This window comes from Gymnoscopelus microlampas (genome assembly GCF_963454915.1).
Source record: "Gymnoscopelus microlampas genome assembly, chromosome: 7".
NCBI classification, from domain to species: Eukaryota; Metazoa; Chordata; class Actinopteri; order Myctophiformes; family Myctophidae; genus Gymnoscopelus; species Gymnoscopelus microlampas.
Window position 1 is genome coordinate 48,269,657 of NC_139944.1, and position 22,990 is coordinate 48,292,646.

Here is a 22,990-nt window from a genome sequence, read left to right on the forward strand (position 1 = left end):
TTTTGGCACGCTGCATGTTTTAGGCACCGTAACACGCTTTGGGATGATCCATCGTCACTCAGAGAAGAAGTATGTGGATGTGACATCATTCCAAAAAACGTCACATCCATCCTGGCACCTCTAACTCAGTTGCTGTTTTTGCATTGAAAACCACCGTTTTCAGCGGGCCAAAGCCCCAAAATGGCAGATCGCGGTTGGAATGTGGTTGTTCCTCTGAATACACAGATCCCTCCGCCTACCCACGGGGACTATTTTTTTTGTTTTCTTTTGTACACAATGTTGCTTCTACGGTGTTTCAAAGATCATCGATTGAGGTAATTACGCTGGCAAGGGGATAACAAACAATGTTTAATACCGTGGCGGGTGATGTGTTAAACATGTCTATGGGAATTCAGAATGGGTGAAAAAAAAAAAACGCGACCCAGGTATAGGATGTGTAAAATTACGTCAGACTTCGGTGCTCTATAATTGTGACAGGCCTCAATTGCTGACCTGTCCCCCAACTTTCTGCGGGGGGGGTGTCCTCCCCCTCCTTGTGTGAGAGTTGAGCCAGAGTGACAGGATGCAACAACGCCGCTTCGCTCTATAAATAAATCACATTTGCCCAGTGAGTCACCAGACTGGAGCTCACCCACACACACACACACACAAACAAGCCACGTCACGTCACGAGACAAACAGCCGGTAGACAATGCCATGTACCTCTCACACCTCCCGGGCCAGTGCTCCACATGGCACCCCTGACAGTGCTGAACCCACAAGGCCACTGCCCGCCAGCCAGCCATCCCCATGCCATGCCAGTCCAGGGCCAAGCAACAAAACACAGTGAATTGACCTTGGCTTCTCTCTTCACTTCCACAGAGACTCTAAAAAGACATAAGCAGCCAGAGCCCAGTATTGCAGGCTATTACAGAGGATGGTGGTGGAGCAGAGATTAAAACAAGGGTTTCTGGTCCATTTTTACACTCAGGCGGTCATCGCCATGCTGGCTTGTGGCGGACATTTTTGGTTCAAATTCTATTTTTGCCATAGACATACAAAATGAGACAAGCGCATAAAGAGCTGTAGCCCTAAATGACCATTACAGGTCTGTAACTCTGTGCACAAATGGAACCAAATGGATCCATTTATACGGGTCCATTTGGTTCCACTTTGGTACACTCTCAGAGTTATGGGGATCCTTGAAAATAAAGGGTTTAAAGGGATAGTTCACCCCCAAAAATACTTTTTTCCTATCAATTACACACCCCCATGGAGACTTGAATTCATTTTTTTGGCTTCATGGGGTGTCTAATTGGTAAAAAATAAGATTTTTTGCGGTGAACTATCGCCATACATATAGTGTCATAGTTAATCAGTGTCATACATATTCTGAAGAAGACTGACATTCAGTGATTGGGTCTTATGATCAAAATAAGAACATTATAATGATGTGTCACAATGATGTGACAAGGACGGTTTTTCCACGTTTTTTATAAAGTAGGCAATTTTATGTGAAGCAAAAAGAATGATGACTGTACTGGTTGCCTTTTCCCTTGCAGACGTATTTAAGTCCTGCAGGGACCTTTGTGTGTGTGTGTGTGTGTGTGTGTGTGTGTGTGTGTGTGTGTGTGTGTGTGTGTGTGTGTGTGTGTGTGTGTGTGTGTGTGTGGTTCCAAAGCCAATGTTGTGATCATCATCATAATGCCATTCTTTACGTCACACCAGCGTTTGTAGAGAAAAGTAGGTTACCAAATCATCAAAGGAGATTGCAGAGCAAACGATTCACATCCCCCCCACCCCTCCCACCCCTCACAATGCGTGGTATAATCCTGGGTTAGAGGCGTGTACGGCATGATAAATACTTATCACTTGCTGCGAGAGATAATACCGCCCACCTGATCGTGGATATTATCAGTGGTGGGATAAGTACTCACATTTTGTACTCAAGTGAAAGTACCAATATCACAATGTCGAAATACTCTGCTACAAATACATGTCCGGTATTCAAAATGCACTTGAGTAAAAGTACAAAAGTATTCGCATTAAAATATACTTAAAGTAAAAGTACTTATTTTGCAGAATGTCCGATTTCACATTTTCACAAAATAGCAGATCTACAAGCTGTGTTGTGAGCTTGTAGATCGGCTATTTTCAAATAGCCAAAGTATGCACAGGGCTGAAGTGGTTAATGCATGTTTGGTAATAATAATCAAAATCTTCAAGTTGTCAAATAATTGTAGTGCAGTAACAGTAGGCCTACAATATTTGCCGCTGTCTGAGATGTAGTGGAGTAGAAGTAAAAGTATTGAAAATTGTACTCAAGTACAGTAGTTGAGTAAATGTATTAGTACAGTAGAAGTAAAAGTATTGAAAATTGTACTCAAGTACAGTAGTTGAGTAAATGTACTTAGTTTCTTTCCCCCACTGGCTGCAAGAGATAATACCGCCCACCTGATTGTGGATATTATTTTGTTGCCAACAGATACGGCATCCTGCATCATTTCATAGACTCTGATGATGTGCATTTCTCATGCTGCGGTCACACGGGCAGATACAAAGATACAGTCTCCCATTCATTCTCAATGGAAGCCAGAGACATGAAGATTACAAAGCAACACCCACCGTTTGTAGCTGCTATGAAAGATACAAATTCAAATTTAGCTGGGTTCGACTTCTAGATACAAAGATACAAAACTACAACTGTAGCTCCGATGACGCAGCGCTTGATGACGTCAACGACTGCGTTGAGCAAGACAGATACAAAGTGACAGAGTGACAAATATGCTGTGTATCTTTGTATCTGTGTATCTTTGTATCTGCCCGTGCAGTGTTGATTTTGACAGCACATTTTGATTTTTTTTGTCATATTTTAGTCATCTGAAATGTTTTTCTTTTAGTCTAGTTTTAGTCGACTAAATATCATAAGGTTATAGTCGACTAAATCTACAGTTGATATAGTCGACTAAAATGTATTTTGGCGGTGCCTTGATGGCTGATTTTACACTTGGTTGCATGCTGAAAATAGCCGATCTACAAGCCCACAACGCGTCGCACTGCGACGCGTTGTGAGCTTTTAGATCTGCTATTTTCAGAGCGCAACACCCGAACGCAAACAAACATAAAATGACTTGTCTTTTAGTTCTACTGCAGGATCTCTTCTCCACCAATCCCTCCCTAACATCTTAGTCTAGTTTTTATTTGTTGAAGAAATTGTCAGTATATTTATAGTTTTAGTCACCGTAGCTTGAACATTTTTCGTCATCATTTTAGTCGACGAAATCAACACTGTGCCCGTGTGAACACAGCGGATGATGTGCATTTCTCACTCCAGCTCAGCCTCATGCAGAGACGAGGAGCATCTCAGAAGATGACACACAAATATTTGACTTGGCCCGCCATGCATTCACCCAGCTGGCTTAATCACAGTGGGGACTCAGGGCTACAACGTCACAGACTGTATTTACAATGTACATTTTAGGCATTTTATCCTGTGCGACTCGGTCTTCCAATGTTTATTGAGCTCTAGTCAATAAACAAGGTAAACGATCACATGAATAGACTGCAGAGAGAACCGTGTACAGGGCCTCAAGAGACTGGGACAGAAAAAAATCATCCTATCAGCTTGGATTGAATGTCACTGGTAGGCGAGTTTCTGAACTGTACACAGCCCTCCTCTAAGACATAGACGATGAAAGACAAAAATGGTACCATATTATAATGAGCATTTGTGAGGACCAATTATATGAAGATGACATTTTTGAAGTTGTCCTTTAACATTATTTTGTACTGAAAAAAAAAAAATAACTATCTAAGAATAAATAAAAAAAGTGACCAAGATGGGTCTGCAGGACAGAAAGAGAAGGAGAAGGGACTAATTAGGTGATTATTGTGGCTGAGGATAGATGATTACTGAGTCTGGCAGCACAGATCAGAGAGATGAGAGGAAGGTGAGGACATCTCTGATGACAATGAAGAATGCTGACAGCAAAAGAAACCAGTGAGTGCCAAGCCACAAGCCAAGGAAATATTCTGTTACAAAGTAAAAGATCCGGAAATTCAAAATTTACTTGAGTAAAAGTACAAAAGTATTGGTATCAAAATGTATTTGAAATACCAAAAGTAGAAAGTACATACTCATTATGCAGAATGTCCCATTTCACATGTTTTCAAATGTATAAAATGTATAACAATTTGAAAATAGCAGATCTACTTGTAGATCGTCTATTTTCAAATGGTCGAAATGTAATTTGCCTCTGAGATGTAGTGGAGTAGAAGTAAAAGTATACTGAAAACTGGAAATACTCCAGTAAATTAAAAATACCTCACAATAGTACTTGAAATGTACCTTACTTGCTTACTTACTTCAATGTGCAAGGTTGTGTTTTGTTACATCTTGTGGCCAGCATCCCACTAAAATCAACCAATGTATTCTTATAGACTTACTATGTATGTTTCTCCACTACATTCTGTGTAGCATTACATATTAGTGCGCATGATTAATAACACCTGCCTCTGGCTATGGGAGAGAGTAATGAGCACTCATTAATTGCAGCACAGACTGAGACATTGGACATAAAGCACATGCACATCAATTTCACTGTTGAAATACAGTGGTATTCCTCTATTTATTGGTTTATGTCTTATACCCACTTTGTAGAATATAATACATTATAATATGTGGGGTTTTAAGAGATGACTTAAACATCTAGCATCTGTAAAAATTCTCTTATGCCCTTTAGTGGAAATGCTTAGTGCTGGTGCTTTATGCTTGATTTCTGAGAAAATGCAATTATTTGTCTCTCTTTACATATACAGCTTTGAAGGAGTAGTTCACCCCAAAAAGTACTTCTTTTCTATCAATTACACACCCCATGAAGCAGTCTCCTACTGGAGAGACCGCAGGTTATGAAATTATTGGCTTAGGAAAGCGATAAAAACAAAAAAATCTCCATGAATTCAATGCTTCATGGGGTGTGTAATTAATCATTGATAATAATTTTGGGTGAACTACTCCTTTAAGTTGAAGATTGCCCTCATCTTGTGATTGCGTGTGTGCGTGTGTGCATGTGTGTGCATGTGTGTGTGTGTGTGTGTGTGTGTGTGTGTGTGTGTGTGTGTGTGTGTGTGTGTGTGTGTGTGTGTGTGTGTGTGTGTGCGTGCGTGTGTGTGTGTGTATCTGTGTGCGTGTGTGCATGCACACGTATAATTGTATGTGTGAAGAACAAGAATACAGACAGATGGTTGTTAGATTCTTCCGCATGTGTTTCTTCCCAGTGTATCTGTACAGAAATGTTTACCAGGCGTGCTTATTCCAGGCAGCTGCTGCATCCAATGGTACTTGCAACCGTGCTTAAACACAGCTTTTGTGTGTGATGGTGTGATGTGATGCTATTCAGTGGCTATTTTTAAACAGGAGTAACGGGTGCGTGGCTTCATCCTGATCTCCTGTCTGAGTGAGATGGGCTCTATCTAATCTGTCATCCATGGGTTGAAAAGGCCATCAGAAGGAAGCCCCCACAGACCGATAAATATAGCATCCTTGTCTATTAGCAAGACTAGCTCATCAGAGAAATTGTCATTACTGTATGTGTAATCTCCTAATCTGCAGGGAATCACTTCCTGTTCATCCAGTGAGGGATGTATGTGTCTGTGACACTTGCTGTTAAATCGGATATTTCATAGATTTGTTGTTGTTGTTGTTGTTGTTGTTGTGGTGCAACTGTAAACAACAACAAAAACAGGTCATACCTATTTATGGCAGCAAAAGCAATTTACCCCAGAAAATAGTTATCAGTATCTATGACCATACAGTATTTGAAGATACACCTGCCTGCCTTCAGTCCCATGTTATAGAATGTGGGTTATCTTTAAATCAAGGTGCGAGCAGGACTCCAACTCGTTTCAACAATACTGAACTTTCTTACCGGCTGCAAGGTCAAGGAAAAGTAACTTTACAATAAATCTCTAAAAAAGAATACCAGCACTCACGGAACTGTCCTTTTTAAGGCACATATTAAGTAGGCATGGTATGCTGCAGATTAGACAGCAACGTACGCGTTCCGTCAAGCCTTCATCAGCGTTGTGTCAAAAAAAATGTTGGGTTACACACAGCCACTGAACTGCCCATCAGAGTGACTGGTGAAACTCTGAGCAGAAAATACACTGCACTGTACATCACATTGGGGGCAAAGTTTCACTTCCCTCAAAATGTCAGTGTCTAATCAGACAGATTGGACTTGACAGGCTTTGGAAGCTGTGGAGTTGTCCTATAAAAAAAGATGCATATGAACACAATATGGACATCAGATTTAGCCCCTTCATCAGATTAAGGGACACTGAAATCACAGCGGAGCCTCACTGAATGAAGCCGAGGACCTATAGCCCTCTGAGAGTCTGGCAAAGTGGTGGAGGAGGAGGTATTAAAGTTTGATTATCCATTGAGCAAGCCACGCACACGCGCACGCACACGCACACACACACACACACACACACACACACACACACACACACACACACACACACACACACACACTCTAAAGTAATCAGGATACCGGGTCATTCTGGTTTTGGCATCTGTTTAGGAACCCGGCCCGTTTCGCCCAGGCTTCCTCGTTTTGATGACGTCTCTTTGTGGAGAAGCTTACGTCAGAGAGGGTCAGCCTGAAGCGAAGCCACATGCTGCGTGTTGACGGAGACAAATTGAGGTGATGTTTTTGGTACGAGAGGTTGAATAAACACAAGCCTCTGTCGAAGCCGTGAAAGGACATTGATTTACGGCCCCCAAAAATCATCTGTGATGGAACTGGCCAACCCCCACCCCCCCTTCCCCTTCAACTGAATTGCTCTCTTGGAAAACAGTGCTCATGCTCAGATGCTTAGAGAGGCGTTTAGCTTGCAGAAGACACCCACTCTATGCTCTAGCACTCACAGCAACAACAAGACAGAAAAACGCTACAATATTTTTACTACACCACTTTGTGTTGTAAAAAATGTCTACTATGACCACGCCTCCCAGGCGATTTTCATTGGATAGCGCTGACCAAGCCCCCTGATGCCTCCCTGGTGATTTTCATTGGATAGCGCTTCGACTTAACTGTGGCTCAATGTGTTATAAGACATTAGATTGGTGTTTCCAAGGTCGAACCCGGCCACGTGTGTCCATACGTTTGACTACAAAGCATGTCCTCCCAAACCTCCACATTCAACGCATGCAGATGAGAGTGAATCAATAAATGTATTTACTGGTCAAACAGATAAATGCCAGTCTTAATCGTACAGTATAATCATAATACTCATTGTCTCATTACTCACTATTTTGATGACTTCAGTGTAGTAAGGTACCAATTTGTCATCCATTTTTGCAGGACGATCTTATGTTCAGTAGTGTTGTGCATGCAGAGCTGTGGAAAACAAACCACATCAGGTCATTAACCACATGAACCCTAGCATCTCTATATTCTGTGGCGAACATTCTGCGAAAATAACAGATCTAAAAGCTCTCGAAGTCTCGATGCGTCGAGAGCTTGTTTCGGCAATGATATTTTGTGTGTAAGATTAAGTGGTTAATGTGGAGAGCTTTATAAGAGCATACAGAATTCATACACTTTTGCGTAATTTACATACACTGCACCTCTCTGCAGATGTTGGGAAAGCCTTGGCCTCTTGACAATAATTTGGTGGGGCTATACCTGGAATGTTTTGAGAATTAGGGTGAGCATAGTACCTTCTCATGCACATGGGATTTAGCAAGACGCGTATCCTGAATTACTGCGATTTCCTTCTGTTCAAGTGCATTATATAATTTTTCTTTTGCAATAATGCTGTAGTCATATTATGTATTTACCAATAACACCGGATGTTGGATTTTCATCGTTAAATAAAATCTGAATAGGAGTGCCTGCTTGTACCGCATTGCCCTACTTTTTATGGAATAACATCTCCACACATTTTTATTTATTACATCTTGGGTTGCTTGTATAGTCATGAGTGAGTGGGCCTTTTATGGATACGAGGCCTTAGCAGAATGCATGTGTTTTTTTTTTACTCTGAGCTATTTGCAATGATGTCACGTGTTGCCTTTGTTATATTTCTCACGCTGATTGTAGTGAGCCATGACTCTGACCAATCAGCTCGGCTGTTTTGAATCTCCACACCGCTTGAGGCCATTGAAGAGGTTGCCCTTGCGAGCCAGGCCTCCCATAGCATCCTGATTGAGTCCACTCCTCCAGAGGCTCCCTCTCTCATTTGTGGTCATGTTTGAGTGACGTCTCGGTCCTGCGTAGTGATTTGTCTTTGTTAACCCATTCAATCCGGGAACGCATCTGTGTCATTTTTAGATTTCTTTGGCTATTCAAAAATAGCAGATCTACAAGCTCATAGCACGGCACCGAGTGCCGCGCTATGAGCTTGTATATCAGTTATTTAAGTCTCTGAATATACATACATTTTTACTCAGATCTCTGGGGGTCCCTGGAACAAAATATTTTGAGATGGGGGGTCTGCGGACAAATATAATTTTCGGGGTCCTTGACATGAAAAAAGTTTGAGAACCACTGATATTATAGCATTTCTTTTTTATTAAAACCGTTAGGATTTAGAAGACATTTTTAGAATCCCCAGAAGCAAAGATTTGAGTTAAAAATGTTTGCTTTAAATATATATATATAAATATATATTCAAAGATTCGCACAAACTTTCACGATTTTTCAAAAACAAATAGCAGATCTACAAGCTCATAGCACGGCACTTAGTTGTAAGTGCCGCGCTACGTACTCATGTACGAACTCATGTAAGCGCTATGAGCTTGTAGATCTGCTATTTTTGAATAGCCCAAAGTACAAAAATAATGGTTATAGCAAAAAAATCTAAAATGACACAGTCATGCGTTCCCGGTCTTAAAGGGTTAAGAGTGCGGGCCCTGCCTCTCTAGCGTCCTCACACTATCTTCAGCATCTCTGTTACAAATGTGCGTGAATGTGACATGCTGGCACGCTGACGAGTTTTTAGGTGCCCTCCATTCAATTAAGGGCCCAAATGAAATACCTTTTTAGCCCCTTGAGTGGTCTGGCTAGCTAGCGGCAGCCACACTGGGGGCCCCCGGGAGCATAATGATGCCCGGCACAATAGAGCCACTGTTCTCCGACTCGTTCCCAGGACACCACACAACATGTGCCATTGTGTGCTAGTTGCTTTGCTGGCCAACCACGTTGCTCGGCTTTAGCCAGGGACACCGAGGAGGCCTGACTGTGCAGTAAAGCCCACAGCAACCAGCCAGCAGGGCTGGTAACACAGGCCCTGGATGGTGCTGCTAGGTGGAGACCAATGGTTTATCCCATTGAGACCGGGAAAGCATCTAGATCAGGGGTCTTCAACGTTTTCAGGCCAAGGACCCCCTAGCTGAGAGAGAGATGAAGCACGGACCCCCTCCTCTATATTGTATAAAATTGTGTTTCAGATTCAACTTTTTTGTTTAAGTGGTCTGCTCTTTTCTTCCCTCTACACCTATACCTCTATGCCAAAAATGTGAGCTTGTAGATCGGCTATTTTTGGCTAAAGTTCTCCTCAGAGAAGGGATGCTAGGGTTCAAGTAGTTAACATAAAAAAATCACACAAAGATTTGGCGGACCCCCTGCAGTAACTCTGAGGACCCCCTAGGGGTCCCGGACCCCCTGTTGAAGACTCCTGATCTAGATTTTTTTTTAGCTAAAAAGCATTATTTTATACTATGGCTATTCAAAAATAGCAGATATACAAGCTCATAGCTCATAGGAACTCAATGGAAACAAGACCGCAAGGACTTTTTTGGATGGACCTTTTAGACTTTTAACTGTACTTGTGCTGTATTACATTTTTGCCTAATAAAATATTCAATCAATCAATCAATAGCGCATCATTTCGTGCCGCACAACGAGCTTGTAGATCTGCTATTTAAAAAAAAAGTCATGAAATTGTGTGCAAATCTTTGAATGTACATATTTATAAAGCGATCATTTTTAACTCAAATCTTTGCTTCTGTGGGTCCCTGGAACAAAATATTTGTTGACATGGGGGTCCGCCCGCGGCCAAATACATATCATTTTGGGGGTCCTTGACCTGAAAACGTGTGGGAACCACTGATAAAGAGACATAAGTTTTTCAGAAAACCGTTTTTTAGAAGGCATTTGTAGAATTGGCCTCCTCATAGGTCTTAACGGGTTATTCACCTCCCAATTGTTTTGGACGTGTTCAGATAATTTTAGGGAAAGCTGCCGTTTATAAGGAGGCGGGCTGCAGAGCGGATGTGGGCTGAAAAAGAGAGCGGTCAGGGAGCGAGGCTGCCAGAAAGTTGGTGGAACAGAGAGTCCCGAAACGCTAGCTGCCATGCACGCTCGCTCGGCCCTTAAATTCTCACTAAAAAGAGGAAACCTCCGAGTAAAAGTGACACAGAAACGGATCGAGGGCACAAATAAAAGCCATTCTTAGCTGGTCGTAGCTGGTTCTGCTGCGTCTTTCATCTCCCTGTGTGGGTCCGACTGTTTGTGTGTGTGTGTGTGTGTGTGTGTGTGTGTGTGTGTGTGTGTGTGCCTCCTCTCTAGACTCCTGCACCCCCCTCCCCCCCACTCCTGCCCTTCGGCCCCGCTTGCCGGGGCATAACAAATGGGATCTTTTGGGGCCAGCGCAATAGGGGGTCTCAGTAGATGGCAGCACCCAGGAGATGCATGTCACAGGCAGCCATTCAGGTCCCCCCATGCACCAGCAGGTTAGCTATATAACCCATTAAGACCTGGAACGCATCTGTGTCACTTTAGATTTCTTTGGCTATTCAAAAATAGCAGATATACAAGCTCATAGCACGGCACCGAGTGCCGCGCTATGAGCTAGTAGATCTGCTATTTTTGAAAAATCTTGAACACATTTGTTTTAGATTTTTTTCCAAAAACTGTTAGGATTTGTTTTAAAGGAGGAGTTCACCCAAAAAATGACTTATTTTCTATCAATTACACACCCCATGAAGCCTTGAATTCATGGATTACATTTTTTTTGTGGCATTCCTAAGCCAAGAATTTGATCACCGGGTGTATTTCCGGTAGGAGACACAAATAATCTACTTTGTGTCTCCTACCGGATACATTAGCTGGTAGGAGACGGGGATTTAATTATTAGCTTAGGAATGTGACACAAACAAAAAAGAATCCATGGATTCAGGCTTCATGGTGTGTGCAATAGATAGAAAATAAGTAATTTTGTTGGGTGAACTACTCCTTTAAGAATCGCCTCAGGTCTTAATGGGATAAGACACCACTGCTGGATCGAGACCCCTGCAGGATGCAAGGCCGCGGAGCCGAGGGGCCTGACGGGGCCCGCTGTACAAAAAGCTCTGTGTGTTGCGGCTGAGTTCATGCTTTTCTCCAGCGGAGGAAGCTCCGAGAGAATACCTGTCAGTTGACGTGTCAATTACGTCCCGGGACTCCCGTGGAAACCACTGTTTCGCTTTCTTGGTTGCTGTATTAGTGGCGGTTGGACGTTTTGGACTCAGTGGGTAGAGGGTAAGAAAGAGCGTTTTGTGTGTGTGTGTGTGTGTGTGTGTGTGTGTGTGTGTGTGTGTGTGTGTGTGTGTGTGTGTGTGTGTGTGCGTGTGTGTGTGTGTGTGTGAAGCCAATATATATATACATATATATATATATATATATATATATATATATACTGCAACGTGATGCAATATTCATTTTCAGAAGTCTTTTTGTGGATTTTCTGTACATTTCCGAGTATCAGGGCAGACACTCGTATTTAATAGTGTTTAGAGAAGTTGTCCAAAAAACTAATCGACCAGTTAAAGATTATAAATTCTTAAAAATGTTTTCTAAATCCTAACAGTTTTTTTTTTTTTAATAAAAAGAAAAAAAAACAAGATTTTTCAACAATAGCAGATCTACAAGCTCATAGCGCGGCACTCGGTGCCGCGCTATGAGCTTGTATATCTGCTATTTTTGAATAGCCAAAGAAATCTAAAGTGACACAGATGCGTTCCAGGTCTAAATGGGTTAATAGTGTTTAGAGAAGTTGTCCAAAAAACTAATAGACCAGTTAAAGATGATATCAAACATAACTTTTGTTGAATTGAAAAACTTACACTGTATTGACTTTACGCAAAATAAATGTGGCTGAGATGGCAACTTTCAGTTCAAGATGTATGCAAGAAATAGCATCCTTACGTTTTTTTGTTCTGTGTTCCAGCATTTCTCAGAAAGTGTTTTAGAACTCAGTCACGTTTCCAGGGTCCTGGAGAGTGATGCTTGAGGCTCATGTGAACAGCCTCGTAGTGGCATGCCTCATTTATCTTCCAGCATTCCTCGTGTGGCTGGTAACAGCTCTTTTTTGTTTCATAGCGTTAAGACATTGTTAGCGAGGTGTGGTGCAGGGGTAAAGATCATGCCCACCATTGTGGAGACTGGAGTCGCTATAGCTTCCACGGTGCCTCCAGCTTGGCCGGGCCGGCACTACGGGCAGAGGAGGAGGAGCAATCTCTGTCGCTGCACTCTAGTGACTCCTACAGGATGGTGCCTGTACAGCAGGGAGCAGAATGGACCCTAAATCCCACCCCAAAGTGATTGTCCAATGCTGGCCTAGCAACTGTTGCTAAGCTGGCATATGAATCAGAATCAGGTTTATTGTCACATCACAGGTTTACAAGGTAAAAACGTGGGTGAAATTCGCGTTCGTACATCGTTCCCATCGCAACGTTATTTCCATAGAAAGAAGAGGGGGAGGAAGAAGGGGGGGGGGGGGGGGGGCAAGTGGGAAGGGAGATCAAACAAGAGAACAACAAAAAGGCCAAACAAGTTATCTACATATTTACACAGTACCTGAGATAAAAAAAAATATGACGAAGGTGCCTGAGCATAGCAGCAATGTATACTATGGTTTGGCGCTCTTCCGTCACCTGTCATAGCTGTCAATGTTATTTTGCCCGCACACACACAATGCTTTGCAACATTAATAGCAAGAATAGGAATACCACGATAACGTGATGGTGACTACCCAGAAAATGGTTGGAGGGTGCATTTTTTCCAAGCTGAAATCTGCACTTAAACGGCAAGGCTGCATGGCTGTGCTGTTGACTCATATGGATATGAAGCATCAACTGACGGCGAGAAAACGCTAACATTAATATACATCTTTTGTTTGTTGCCAGAAACAGACTGTATCAAATATGAGTGACTGACTATCATAAACGATACAGAACCACCTCCCTGACAATATCGCTGGGACTGACAGTAGGTTTATTTTCAGACCACAATTCTTATACAGGTATGCCGCGATATTAAACACGTGTATGGGAATTCAGAATGGGGAAACAAAACCGTGACCCAGGGGAGGAGCGAATGACGGCAGGACTTCTGTACTCTATTGTGTTGTCTGCATTGTACCTGGTACAGTATATACACTCATATTAACTCTTTGACTGACAGAAATAAAACATTGTTTGCCAAGTCACTGCCAGCGATTTCAGAGCTACAACTTAATACATCCAAATGTATCAGTTGGTTTGAAAGATTAGACCACACAAATATTTGTCATAAATGCCATAATTTCATACCAAGAAATCACACCAGTGAACATTACATTACCAGACATTCCCAAGTAAGGCACCGCGTTTTAGGAAACGGCAGCAGCATGACGTCGCTCGCGTTCACGTGTGGCGTTTTTATCTGCTTGCCAAGAGCTGAAATATGTTCAACCCAGGTGCTTGGAAGCGTTTGTAGGCGAGCACTTTCCGTTTTCAGCTGGGAAGATATTGCTTTGGTGGACACACAGCCTTAGCATGTCTAACTCTTGAGGTGCCGATGGCCTAGTGGTTAAGGCGCACACCACACATAGGCTCTAATTTGGCCCGACAGCAAGTCACAAGTTCGATTCCCAATCTCAACGACCATTGCTGCGTGACGTGTCACTCCCTGTTTCCTGTCTATCTCAACTGTACTGTAAAAAAAAGAATGTGCACTAACTGTCCTTCTTTAAATATATACTCCTTGGTTTCTTTCATGTGTAAGCAATTCCCAAACCAGTTGTCCTCGAAAACCCTTCCCCCAATCACAGTGATTGACTGACACACCTCGGGTGACTGAGATGAGCAGAGGGAGTGCTCGCCGGCGGCATGGGCCTTCACTCACCTATAGTGGCTTGCTTTGGATCGCCTCGCGAGCGATTTTGATTGAAATTAAACGAGCGCGCCTCAACCTAACTGGGTTGGAACGCAACCTGTGTGCGCAATCTGTCTCAATGTTTGTCAAATACTTGGTCTATGCCAGTGGTTTTCAACCCTTTTCATATCAAGGTCCATTATGTATTTGGCATTTGAAACCACGGACCACCATTTGATGAGATTAAGCCTCTCAATATTTTGTTGTCGTTGGATAAGATTTTGTCCACAATTCCATGCTTTATTGATGTGGTACCATAGGAGAGACAACAGGCACACGTTGACCAAAATAAAAAATCTTTAAGTAATGCAGATGTTTAACAATAATTTAACTCTTGAGAGCGTAAAATGAAACCAAATGGACCCGTAAGGGTCCATTTGGTTTCATTTTAGGCTCTCAAGAGTTAAAGATCTATAAGGGTCCATTTCGTTTCCAACTCTCCATCATTTACCACCTGGAAGCCCCTCAAGGACCACTGGTGGTCCCCGGACCACTGGTTGAGAACCACTGACCTATAGTGGCCTGCTTTGGATCGCCTCGCGAGCCTCATACACAGGATTTTGAGTGAAAATAAACGAGCACACCTCAACCTAACTGGGTTGGAACGTAACCTGTGTGCGCAATCGGTCTCAATGTTTGTCAAATAATTGGTCTATGGCTGCTGTAAGTTCATCACTCCAAAGACAGTCAGTCAGTCTGTCAGCAACATTGGTGGTGTAGGGGTCGCCCTGCTGGTCCAGCAGAATAAGATGGCAGTCTACACATTACCTTTTAAAGCAGGGGTAGGCAACCTTAGGCACGGGTGCCAACATTGGCACAGGGGAGGGTAATCACTGGCACACTGGCTGGCATAAGTGTGAGAGAGAGATTTTTTTGGTTTAAAATAAAATGTAGTTGATTATATTAATACCCCTCAAATCTGTATGCAAATTACATCCTGCACATAATTCTACATTCATTCAAACTCTGAACTCTATTACTGGGGAGGGAGATAGGTGGGTTAGGTGAGTCATTAAAATGACTCATCATTAAAATCTCCTGAAAATATTTCAAAAGGAGAAAAATATATAAAAAATATATTTTGATGTGGTGTAAAAGATTTACATAATGTTGATATGGCACACTGACTAATGATTATCAAGAGCATAAAAACATGGCACTTCATGTCAAAAAGGTTTCCGAACCCTGTTTTAAAGCATAAGAAAATGAAAGGCACAAACACCTTTGCTAACAGACCCGTGTTTTTTCAACAGATTTCTGAAGGAAAATAAGAAGCTGCCGTGCAGCACACTTCCAAACATTCACACACAACATCAAACATTTACACACTTTATAAACACACACGTTCACATACACACGACGAGGCACCGGAGCAGAGATGAGTGAGGATAAACCAGCTGAAGCTGTGGAAACTCCTCCTGCTGAGGTGAACACCATTCCTAATGGGAAAGGGCACGAGCCAGTGGATTTGACCACAGCATCTGCCAAAACACCTCCTGCTCAGGATTCGGACAAGTAAGTATACAAAAGAACAGGGAAAACTGTTGCGCCCTTCTTTGTCCTTTGTTCACGGCTCAAAAACATAAAGGAAAACTGGCAGAAAAAGACTCGCTCGCTGCATAAATATTAAGGAAAACTCCTTAGACAGAGACTTAAGAAAATAAGATTTCTCATAGTGAGGGGTGGATTAAAATAAGCGACGTAGTCACGTAGTTGTGAGGGCCGAAACCCTGGATGTGCTGAACCTCTAGGTTGAGAACCGCAGCTAAATGAATCTTGACCATGACTTTAGTAACAGCTTGTGTGTGAGGCCCAGTCAATAAACATCCAAGAGGCTGATTGTTTATCATCCGAGGGTCTGTCTAGACTGTTGTATTAGTCATGTAATCATCTATCTATCTATAGGTAGACAGATAAATCCATATACTTTGTTTGCTATACGTCGAATAGCGTATATATACCTATATATGTTCGCCAATTATGACATGCCCAGATAGAATAGAGTTCATGTTCATGTGGGTTCACATAGGGTTCATGTGGTTAATCCACTGCAGAGTTGGGTATATATTGATCTCTCTTATAACAGGATTATCACTGAGGGTTGTCTGTTGTTTCTCCTCTTTGTGCTCTCATTGGGTGATGGATGGTCTCTCTCTACACTACATTGTAGGGAAGTTGTGCCCAATAGTGCTCAAAATGCCAGGTATGTAACACTGATGAGCAGAGGATGTGTGTGTCAAACGTGCCTGTGATTTACTCTTCGATTAGACCCTCCAGAGAAACGTGGGCAAAAATCATTTATTATGCGGGCTAAAATCCCTGATTTTGCGATGAAATATGCGGGGGTTTTATGGGATTTTATGGGAAAAATGTGAAATATGCGCATATTATGCAATGCGATGCAATGCAAATATTATACGATGTGCATATTATGCGATTCGCATATTATGCGATTCGCATATTATGTGACGCAATGCGGATATTATGCAATGAAAAAAAGTTGAAGATGGAGTGCCATGATATTTTTCAACCCTAAAACCTGATCATAAGGTATTATTATTATGTAAGGATTTTTTTCAAAAAAAAAAAGTGTACAGAAATTGTTAAAAAAAATGTTTTTATGTGGACACGCCTCCAGTTCATTAAGTATGCCTGGTTCTCACCTTAGCACCTCCTCCACCACCTTAGCACCACCCACCTGTCCTAGTCCCTCCTCCTCCTCATGCCCACACCTGTTGTGTTATGATAATGAGGGGGAGGGTATGTTTTTTGGGGGCTCTGTGATGTCACTATGCCCCTGTTTTTGGATTGGCACGTTTGACTGTCAAGGTTTCAGCCTCCAGGAAAAAAGTCCAAATAGTCAGAGAAGACATGAAACACCATAAAACCACCAGCGGGGGCCTTAATGAAGTTCTATCAACCTCATAGACACATGAAAAACAGAAAAAGTGCAAAACCATGGCACCACCTCTTTAAAAAAATGACCCCCGCATAAATATGCACATAATCAAGGTTTTTGTGGAGGGTCTAATCAATACTAATCACAAACTAATGCACAGAGAAGCTGCATGAAACTTTAAATCTGTTTCCCGGGTCGTGTTGAAAAAGAGAGAGATTGCAGCGTTGGCAGTGGGATTCCAAAGCGTTGCTGCTGCTGACCCCCTGGGGTTGTCTTTTGTTTGTTAGTTGCTCTTGTTCCCTCATGTTCTTATGACAACTTGTGTTTTTCTTTTTCCCACAAGTCCCCACAGAACGGCGGACACAGAGGCCAACCTCGCAGAGAGCCAGGAGTTCTTATCAAGCATGGAGGACAAGAAGACCACTCGCTTTACAGATGTAGGTTTGTTTTTCCCGATTGTGTTCTATTTGCATACACAGCGAAACACGGCAGTGTTCAGAGTTGGATGAGCACTCCAGCAAAATTACTCTTAACCAGTGATGTAAAGTAACTACGTACATTTACTCAAGGACTGCACTTAAGTACAATTTTGAGGTATTTTTTACCTTACTGGAGTGTTTCCAGTTTTCAGTGCTTTTACTTCTACTTCACTACATATCAGAGGCAAATATTGTACTTTGTACTCCACTACAATTATTTGAAAAGTTACCAGTTACTTTGTAGATTTTGATTATTATTACAAAACATACATTAACCACTTCAACCCTATATGCATTCTGGCAATTTGAAAATAGACGATTTACAAGCTGACAATGCCTGTGAAAGAGCTTGTAGATCTGCTATTTTTACATTTTATATATTTGAAAATGTGTGAAATCGAACATTCTGCAAAATGAGTACTTTCTACTTTTGTTACTTTAAGTACATTTTTATACTTTTGTACTTTTACTCAAGTACATTTTGAATTCCGGACTTTTACTTGTAAACAGCAGTATTGATACTATTACTTAAGTAAAAAAATGGAATACTTTTTCCACCACTGCTCTTAACCTGCTTTATTTCTCTCTTTTGTCATCGGCATCAGTTCGAGGGGAAGACCTCATTTGGGATGTCGGTGTTCAACCTGGGCAACGCCATCATGGGCAGTGGCATCCTGGGACTGGCGTACGCTATGGCCAACACTGGGGTCGTCCTGTTTTTGTGAGTTGCACAGACAGATCAATATAGATCAGTAGTTCTCAAACTTTTTCATGTCAAAGACCCCCAAAATGTTATGTATTTGGCTGCAGATCCTCATCTGAAAAGAGTCTAGTGCCAGGGATCCCAGAAGAGAAGATTTGTGTAAAAAAAAAATCATGTTTCAACATTTTTCACAAAATGTCACGCTTTCCCCCCAAAATTTCAAAAATAGTCGATTTACAACCTCATAGCGTGTCACTTCGTGGGGCACTGCGAGCTTGTAGAGCAGATATTTTTGAATAGCCAATAAAAATATGGTTAAAGTAGTTACCCCGTGTTTACCTTGCTTACTTGTAAGTCGCTCTGGATGAAGAGCGTCTGCTAAACGCCTAAATTGTGAATTGTAATTGTCAAAATGATTGTGATGGAATATTAACACTTTTTGCTGGGGACCCCCTGGGGGTTGTTCCCGGAACCCTTCTTTGAGAACCACTGATATAGACGGTGAAACGAGTGGACAGATGTGGACGTATCATGCCGTGCTCTATAGGTAGAAACAGCTGCGATTGCAATTTGCAGCCATTACGGCTAAAACATGCGGAGCTCACAGATGTTCGCTGACGCAGTTGCCTTCCACGTATAGATTCCCTCACACTGGAGGTCTGTTTAACACAAAAATAGCACTTAATTGTTATAGGCAATTAGCCAGGCAGCCAGCCATATTTGTGAAAGCCCCCTAATTGAATGCTTGGTAGATAAATGCTTGGCATTTGAATAACAGCTCTCTACTCTGATAGCTCATAATAACGTAAAGTGCAGAGACTGATGATCCGTGAGAATCGTTGTTTGATAAGTATCTGTGTTGAGATTAATTAAGTTCAGGTTTCAGGCTTTGTGAGACACAATTGGTGGTGGAATTGAGTTATTATGTAAATGGACCATGTGTAGGCCTACACTGCCGGCTGCTGTTAACACATCGGGTGCCAGAATGTTATAATAACAGATTACGTTCGGTGCCAGAAATCTCACCGTCTGCAACGCTGCGCTGTTTAGAGCTGTAGACTCCACGGTAAACAATGCATGCGTGCAGAGCAATGGATGATCCTGGCTAAAGCCTGGAACAACAACATGTCTCATGCGAGTCACCATTGCGGAGCGATCGCGCATCGAGAATACAGAGGTTTTTAGCAAGGAGATAGAATGGAAGCGGATGGGAGCCAGATTTTTTGGCACGGTGATCCATCTGTCCCTTACTTCTTAGAGTGTTCATGGGTGATTCCAGTGCTGCTCCAGCCCCCCCCCCCCCCCCCCGTGTGGAAAAAAACAAAAAAAACAAAAAGACTGAAAACACGGTTTGAACCTTGTTCGGCACCAAAGCGCTACTCCGTGAAAACACGGTTTGAACCGTGTTTGGCACCCAATGTGTTAATAAGCACAGAGTTTATATATTTTTCACAGTGACTAAGCATGCTAACAAGAAGAGATTTCAAAATGGCTTGCAATAATCATTTCAGTGTGGCGGCATCTTCTGTTAGGGGGTAAAAAAGGATAGCGGAATCTATCTGACGCAATTCAATTCAAATGACAGGATGCAAATGATGCAAAATTACTCAAAATGAAGCAAATGATGCAACGAGAATCACACAAAATGAGGCAAATGACTTGAATTACGTGACACGAATCACGCAAATGATGCCAGTGACACAAATGACGCCAATGACGGGCCATGTAAAAGTGTGAAGACATTGAGAGGAGTGGTTCTACAGAACCGACCCGCTCCAAACTGGCACGCAGGTATATGGGCCTGCATTAGTATTTTAAATAAAATTAACGATTTCATTTTAGATCTTTAGAGGTTGAAATTTAGTTTACAATTAAAGGTAACCATGCAGGCCTTCAGACACGTCCACGGTTTAATTATGGTCTTCCTTTGTGATTCTCCAAATAATTCAGGCTCATGTTTCCAGAGGCTAATCTAACCAGGTATAGCACAGACCAGATCAACACTGGCACCCTTTGTCCTGGAGCTATTTTCACGTCTCAGCATTCATTTACAAGGTGGCTGGAGTTGAATTTGGCTGAGCTTTACCTTGTTCTTTAAAACATTCTAGGCCCATGCTGTAAGCCCCCATAATACCTCTTTTATTAGGTTTTATTAAGAAATTCAAGCAGCCCAGATTATTTCTGCCACCAGTCACCCATGGGTATGACTACGGTATAATAATACAAAAAAGTTCCAGTAATGGGTAATGTTTTGCATACTTTTTTATTAATGCTGGGAAGTGTTTTAAACCAGCGGTTTCAAAACCTTTCCATGCCAAGGACCTCAAGCCACAGTCCCTGCATGGCCTCCCTATTCCTAAATTTCCACTATTCTTTTCACTATTTTATGGAGCGTACCGTTCCATTTACTTAAATTTAGCTTTGAACCTCATTTCCCTCATACGGCAATCTTTGACAAAGCTTCCTCATGGAGAAAAGACTCTCCCCACTTTGGAGAGCATCACTGAATTGGAAAGGGAGGGTGTCTTTAAATTGCAATGGTTATGCTCAGGATGCCACATTGGTCCTTTCACTCTGATCATATAACTAACTGTTGTTAAGCCTAATGTATACTGTACTACACCAGAACAGCTGAAATGTGTTCAGTTTTACTGGCTATACAGACAAAATGACACTTTCAGAGCTTTGGTTGAGTGGCCTCAAAACTGATTTCGGGTGTTCGGTGTCTCCGAACTCGTTCGGCTATACTTTAATTGGTCAGAAGATAAATTGGTCAGACGTTCAGTGAAGCAGTGAAGCAGTGAAGCGAGTGAAAAGCAGCGACAGTTTGGAAGAGACACCTCATTACAGTACCTCTGTCACAAATTCCCCACAGTGCCTTGCAATATCCAGGTATTAAAACCATGGTTTTCCAGCAGTACTGGTTGTAGTGTACACAGCAGCGCTTCAGTCGGTGTGGCTCGAGGGACAAATTACGCATATATAGGCCTAAAGCTATTTTTGAGAAGTTTCGCCTATGATGACATCCTCAAATTAGGGACTCCAGGGTTAATGTGGTTACGCCAAGTAACAGATATAGTATGAAAGAAAACGGAGCAGAGCTGGCGGCACATCCATCCACTGGAAGGTCGGTGCAGGAGTCGGACCAACGAAAATCACAGGCAAATCAAAAATCAAAGGCTGCACAATGTGGCTTACAGGCCCAGGGCTCCCAGTCAATAGCTTTATTGATTGAACTTTCAGACTAAAAGAAGACTTTCTATTCAAAACGTTAATCAATAAAGCTTTTGACTGCAAGCCCTGTAAACCACGGTGTGTGGCCTTTTATTTTTAAGTCAAGTAACAGTCCTTCTATACTCGAGTAGTACTCTTTTTCCATCCCTGCCTGCAGGTATTATGTTCCGTACTTGTGACCCATGAACAGTGGTGGAAAAAGTACTCAAATGTTTCAAGTAAAAGTATCAATACTGCAATGTAGAGGTACTCTGTTACAAGTAAAAGTCTGGTGTTCAAAATTCAGTACTTCAGTAAAAGTACAAAAGTATTGATATCAAAATGTAACAGTACTGAAATGTGTGAAAATAGCAGATGTTCAAGCTCACAACGCGCCCCATAGATCGGCTATTTTCAAATAGCCACGGTATAAAATACAAATAGGTCTGAAGTGGTTAATGTATGTTTTATAATGTAAGTACAAATACCTCAAAATTGGACTTAAGTACAGTACTTGAATACACGTACTTAGTTACTTTCCACCACTGCCCATGAAGGATTGTGTGAAAGCAGTGATTCAGGGTTAGGTCAGTTCACTCCAGCAGTTGCCTCACACTGGCCTTAGGTGGGATCATGACCAATGCCTTCCTCCAAAGGAAACGGGTCACACTTCGCCATAGTAATTACCGTAGGCTTTTAGCTGAACAAAGAACGTGTTTATACTGTATGTATGTGTTACATGGCAGTCCCTTTACAATCCTGTATGATCTCTACAACAAACCCTATAATCCCCAAATGGTTTTGTTGGGCCCATTTTCACACTTCATGGATTTAACCACTTAAGCTCTATTTTACACATAAGCTATTTGTCTGAAAATAGCAGATCCGATCTACAAGCTTGTGGGAACAAAGAGTGAGATAAGGACGCTTGTACCTCCGTGAGCGCCTGATTAATCGGATGCTATCAATGCATTGAATGGGACATTATCACGTTTTATCAGACCATTGAATGGGCAAAGTAGAAGACATACTGACCTACCCGCGATTTATTAGACCAGGGGTCTTCAACAGGGGGTCCGGGACCCCTAGGGGGTCCTCAGAGTTTGTGTGATATTTATTTTCTTTACCTTAACCACTTGAACCCTAGCATCCCCTTTTCTGAGGAGAACTTTAGCCAAAAATAGCAGATCTACAAGCTCTCAACGCCTCGCGCTGCGAGGCGTTGAGAGCTTGTAGATCGGATATTTTTGGCAAAGAGGCTATAGGTGTAGAGGGAAAAAAGGGCAGACTAAGTAAAAAAAAAAAAAAAATCTGAAACACAATTTTATACAATATAGAGGGGGTCCCTGCTTTATCTCTCTCTCAGCTAGGGGGTCCTTGGCCTGAAAAGGTTGAAGACCCCTGTATTAGACCATTCATTGGGTGTTATCATGACATACTGACCTACCGACGGAGATGACAGAGATTCTATGTATCTATTGTATCTGTCACTTGATGGATAATATACTGTAGGCTACTGTACGACTTTCAGTCA

At 42.1% G+C, this 22,990-nt stretch overlaps 1 protein-coding gene across 1 annotated transcript in view; it reads left to right on the plus strand.

Moving 5' to 3' along the window:
• LOC311049350 (sodium-coupled neutral amino acid transporter 3-like) overlaps nucleotides 1-22,990 on the plus strand; it is a 74,346-nt gene that overhangs the window by 9,845 nt on the left and 41,511 nt on the right. Inside the window, exons 2-4 of the mRNA XM_084062904.1 lie at nucleotides 15,416-15,677; nucleotides 17,405-17,498; nucleotides 18,146-18,261. Coding sequence (XP_083919030.1) covers nucleotides 15,541-15,677; nucleotides 17,405-17,498; nucleotides 18,146-18,261 — 347 coding nt within the window. The 5' untranslated portion in view covers nucleotides 15,416-15,540. The remainder of the gene's footprint in view (nucleotides 1-15,415; nucleotides 15,678-17,404; nucleotides 17,499-18,145; nucleotides 18,262-22,990) is intronic.